General features: G+C 58.9%; 1 protein-coding gene across 1 annotated transcript in view; it reads right to left on the bottom strand.

The window, feature by feature from the left end:
• Positions 1-2,518: 2,518 nt before the first annotated feature.
• TNFAIP2 (TNF alpha induced protein 2) overlaps positions 2,519-5,344 on the bottom strand; it is a 14,303-nt gene continuing 11,477 nt past the window's right edge. Inside the window, 1 exon segment of the mRNA XM_017851495.1 lies at positions 2,519-4,732. Within this exon segment, the coding sequence (XP_017706984.1) occupies positions 4,569-4,732 (164 nt within the window). The 3' untranslated portion in view covers positions 2,519-4,568.

The following is a 5,344-nucleotide window of genomic DNA, read 5'->3' as shown; positions in this document are numbered from 1 at the left end:
AGGGGGGCCCAATTCCACAGAGAGCTCCCAAGAGTGACTTTCTGGGAGTGAGTCTGAAATTGGGATAACCCTTTACTGATCTTGCTTAGGTCCAACGCATCCAGGCCCCCTCTTTGATGAGCCCTGGTGGTTAGGCTGGTTGCCCTGAAGCAGGCCTCCAGGGTCTCCTGTTTAAGCAGGATTTTAAGGCCAACCTTCCAGCTTGCTCCTGCTGGGTTTCTGGAGATGTGTCATATTCAGCTGGATTGAGGGTCCAGGGCAGAGTGGCCAGGCGTGACAGAAAATACTTTGGGTCAACACCTGTGAAAAGAAGGAAAAAATAAAAATAAAAAAGAATACTTTGGGAACAACATCTTGGTGACACAGCGCAAAGCTGCGAGTGCGGACAGACCTCTCCCCCTTAACTTGACCAAGCGCCTCCTCAGCCCTGTCTCCCCTCCCAGGCTCTCCCTGTTCCTGGAAGCAGCCCCACCGCAGCCTGGCTCCCTCGGCTGCTCTTTCCTTCAGCCCACCGAGAGCGCGCTCCATCTCACTGTGCAGTGGGGGCCCTTGCTGCCGCCCTCATCTCTCCCCTGGGGACCCCAGCGCCCCTGAAGGCCAGAGGGGTCTTTCCAAGCCATAAATCCCACGAGTTGAAAATCACGTCTCCAGCCCCTTCCAATCCCCCGCCATAGCTGGAAGGAGCCCGCTTACCAGCCCCTCCTTCCTCCTGCGGGGTCTCCCGTCCAGGATCCCTTTTCCCCAGCCCTGCCATCTTTCTTTGCCTAAAACCTGAAATTCCTCCCAGTTCCCGCCTGCCGGCCTCCGCAAGCTCCTCCCTCCCCTGCAGCGCCCAGCCCGAGTCTGCTCCAGGCACCTCCTCAAGACCGGGCCTCCAGCTACTGACCCTTCGAGCCGCCCCTTCACCCGCAGGCACTCCTGGCCCGTCCCCCGCGCCTGCACCCAAGCTGCTTGTTGCTTGCTCCTGGCTCCTGCAGGAAGCGTCAAACCCCGGAGCCGGCCCTGGCCGGCTGCTTCCCACCGCTGGAGGCCAGGGGCGCCAGGTGTTCCGCTGGGGCTGCGTCCTCCCGGCTCAACCCCTGCTCACAGGAACCTGGGCGGCCCGGGGTCCGTCCTTGCACAAAGGCAGCAGGTGCTGGCCCAGGCCCCGCTCCGGCCGCCCTGTCCCCGCACTGGGGGACTCGCTCCTCGCCGCCGGACAGATCCTCCTCTCCGGAGGATTTTCCTGGGGAAGTTACTGGTGCAGATCCAAGCGCTGGCGGGACAGTGACCCGGAAGGCCCCCGCCCCGAAAAGCAAGAACAGCAGGAACCTCCAGGGCGCCGCCCGCACCCTCTTCCTCCTCGCCCGGGGCCTCGCGCCTTGAACCCGCTCCTCTGCCAGGGGTGGGCGTAGCCCGCGGCGCCCACCTGGCCCCAGGTCTCGCAGCGCTCGGACGACTCGGCCCGCCCTGGCCGCCGCGAGGCTGAGGGTCGCTTTGGGACCTAAGTCCGCCCCCGTGGGAGAATGTGCGCCAGGGCCCGCTGACAGCTTCCACTGGGGCTCAGGGCCCGTCTCTCTCCACGCTTGCCCAGGGTGGGCCCATGCAGGGGAGGGTCGCGCTGCCCCCACTTCCCCCTACCCTGTGCTCCGAGGAGAGGAGCGGGAACTCGCCCGCCCAAGGCCCACACTCCCCACGTGGCTCAACAAGGCCAGGACCTGGCAGCCACATGGACTGGCCGGTCCAGGAGCCAGGCAGAGGGTCTCCACACCAAGCCGCACTGCCCCTGACCCTCCTTTCCCTCCTTTTCTCTCACTGTACGGTGGCCTCATGCCATCCGCTTTGGCCCCAAGAATGGAACTCACGGGAAAGGGCCTCCCCTTCCCACCCTAGCTCCCTGCTGTCCCAGGCCCTACTGAGACCCACACCCTTCCTCAGGCCCACACGGCTCCCCTCGGGGCCTCCCCAGCCTCTGTGCAACCTTCATCAAGGTACCCTTCTTTCCTTCCAGGGACTCTGCTCCTTCCCAAATTCCGGGCCAGATTGGCAGCAGAGAGGCCTACCCTTCCCTGGCAGCTGAGGCCGTCTCTGAACACAAACCAGAACTCCTGTGTCCACAGCTGTAGCTTCCAGGTCGATGCCAGAATCATAATAAGGTCCCACTGTGTCCCTTGCATGGGGTTGAAATGGCTGCCCTGTGTCCACCCCACCCTCTTCCTCAGTAAAAGATGGTGAAGGAAACCCCAAAAGGTCATGGTCCCCTTTTTACAGATGAGGAAACTGAGGCACAGAAGGGTGAAGTGACTGGCCATGCCCTACAGGCAGACACTTCCAAAGCTCCTGCTCAGTGAGGCGGTGGCGGGCCCTCTCCTGCCTGGACCACAGGAGCTGCTCTGGGGGCCGGGACAGGCTGGGGATTGACATACAGCCTAGGTAGACAGGGTTTGCCCAGACCCCAAGAGGCTCGCGAAGCTGCTAAGGCTGCCCGGCCAGGCCCCCCATCATTGTTCAGCTCCCAAAATAAACCACTCCACAGTCGCTTTTGAATTGTGTTTTATATCAAGCTATAAAAACCTGGACCCTGTTTAACATACATACAAAAGCGGTACTATAAAAAATAATTATTATATTAACAATATCAAACACACTAACTCCTACAAATGTACAAAGACCTTGGGCATCATCTATACGGGCCAGTTTCTGGCCACAGCTTTGTAAGCCAGTACCTGGGGAAAGGGGACGGACCCAAGAGAGCCAGCCGGAAACCCAGACTCAGCCCTGCAGAGGCATCAGCAGGGCTGAGTCATGCCTGAGTCTGAAGGGCCCCCTGTCGGGCTGAGAAGGAACTTTCAGGCCCAGGGAGGAGCAGGGCCTTACGGGTAGCACAGGCCGAGCAGGAAAACGAGCTCACATTTTCCTGGGGTACAGCGAGGTGCTCTGCAGGGCAGGGAATGAACGGAGGCTGCGGTGGGCAGAGGAACGGCCTCCCAAAGATGTCCATGTGACAGTCCCCGGAGCCCGTGACCATGTTAGGTTACACAGCCAGTGGGAATTAAAGTTGCAGATGGAACTACGGTGGCTAATCAGCTAACCTTAAAATAGAAAGATGACCTGGGTTCTCTGGGTAGGCGCAATGCGATCACAAGCGTCCTTAAAAGTGGCAGAGCAGGCCGGGCGCAGTGGCTCATGCCTATGGTCCCAGCACTTTAGGAGGCTAAGGCTACAGGATCGCTTGAGCCCAGGAGTTCCAGACAATCCTAGGCAACAGAATAAGATCCCGTATCCACAAAAAGTATGTAGCTGGGCGTGGGGCATTGTCTCAGGGGATTGAGACAAGAGGATCACTTGAACCCAGAGGTCCAGGCTGCAGTGAGCCTTGATGCCATGACCAGGCCACTGCACTCCAGCCTGGGCAACACAGCAAGACCCTGTCTCAAAAAAAAAAAAAAGTGGTAGAGGGAGGCAGGAGAGGGGAGGCCTCAATGAGGTGATGGGAAAAAGATTCAACTACCCACAGCTGGCTCTGAAGATGAAGGGGCCTGAAGTCAAGAAGCATGGATAGCCTCGAAAAATGAAAAGGCCAGAAATCAGTTCTCCCCTAGACCTCCAGGAGCGCAGGCCTGCCGCCGTCCAGACTCCAGACCCGGGTCAGCCTTCTGACCCGCAGAACTGGAGGACCAAGTTTGGATCCACAAAGTTTGTGGAAACCTGTCACGGCAATAGGAAATAAATACAGAGGCCAAAGGGTCACAGGTGAGAGGTCAAGCTTGCCCTGCCCCTGCCCAGACCTCAGCTAGACTTCTGGGTAGCAGAGCCCACAGAGACACCCCCAGGGCCTGTCCTTGCCTCTGGGAAGCGGGAGCCTGAGATGACCCAGGAGGTCCTGGGTCCTTCTGTAGTGGACACCAAGGTCTTGGGGGACCACCCTCTGGTTGAGGCCTTGGGGGATGAAGAGGGAGGGCTCAGGGCCCCACTGCAGGGCCAGCCAGTAGGGGCCGTGGGGCCATCTGGACATGACGTCTAATGCTGGCAGTGGCCACAACACAGGACCCCACAAGCCCCTGCCAGATAAGAGTTCATCTTTTCCTTCTTTCTCTTCCAGTTCTGTCTTCCATTCCAGCCTTGCTGAACCCAGCTCACGGCGGCCCTGGGCTGCAGAGGGCAGACGGGTGAGGCTCGGCCCCTGTCTCCAGGGAGCCGGAGAGGGCCCTCGTCCCCACCCACCAGGAGGACAGTCATGAGGCTGATGGTGGAGGGGCCCTGGACAGAGGTGGCCAGGGATCCCTGAGCCTGGCCACACTCTCCCTCCTGGTTCTTTCCTTGCGTGTACACGATCAGCTATTGTTTACAAAGAGTCCTTGGTGTTACCTGGTTGGCTGCCCGTAATGGGAGCTCCTGCCCCCATCGGACATGTAAACAAACCAAGGTCTGTCCAGTTCCAGCTGATAGGGTCTGCACCTCCGCCACGGCTAGGCAGAAGCAGCATCAGAGCACAGGAGACCCGGGAGGAGCCGAGAGCCAGTGCCGCTCTTAACAGCTCCCGGCGGGGTGTGCTGGGCACTCACAAGCAGGTCAGGCCACAGAAAAAGCTAACCAACCTTTATAAGGGAAAATAGGGACCTGGAGGGCTCCTGCGCCCCGGTGCTGACATCCAAGATGCTCCGGATGCTCTTGACCTCACTGTTGGATAGGTTCCCCTTGATGGCCAGGATGGCGCTCAGGTGGCCTTTGCTGGCAAAGAGAGCATCCCGTCAGCCCAGCCTGTCACCCACAGCCCTGTTCACCAGCTCCCTGCACTCCTGACCAGTGCCACAGGGCCCCACAGCCAACGCCTAGCCCACGAGGGGGCTGCACTTCACTCTCCCTCGCCCATGCACTCCACCTGACGGTCCCAAGAGCAGCCATGCCCCAGCCTGTGTCAGGCCTCTGCACGGGCTGCTCCCCCTGCAATGCTCTTCCCAAGCCCTGCGATGACCACCTCTTCCCACCCCTTAGGTCTCCACTAAGATGTCCACCCCCAAGAGGTTTTCTTGTCTCTAAAGTCAGCACCTCCTATTATTCAGAACCTTGGTTAAACCCTATTTACAATTTGTAATTGTCTTTTCTTTGCCTGATTATGTCATTATTATTGCTGGCCCTCAACAGAATGTGAGCTACTTAAGGAAGGATTGAGATCTGGCTTCTCTTGTTACTTCATTGCATCCTGGTAACTAGAACAGAGGCTGACACCTAGCTGACTTCTCTATAATTGTTGGTGGCATAGGTAGATGGATGGTGGGTGGATAAGCAAATGGATGAGAGCTAGATGGGTGGAGGGATGGGCACATGGAGTAGATGCATGGGTGGATGGGTGGGTGGGTGCATG

Source organism: Rhinopithecus bieti, unplaced genomic scaffold (genome assembly GCF_001698545.2).
Source record: "Rhinopithecus bieti isolate Rb0 unplaced genomic scaffold, ASM169854v2 scaffold_34310, whole genome shotgun sequence".
In the NCBI taxonomy this organism is placed as follows: domain Eukaryota; kingdom Metazoa; phylum Chordata; class Mammalia; order Primates; family Cercopithecidae; genus Rhinopithecus; species Rhinopithecus bieti.
The sequence above is the reverse complement of the archived record's forward strand: the minus strand, read 5'-3'. Positions and strand labels throughout refer to the sequence as shown.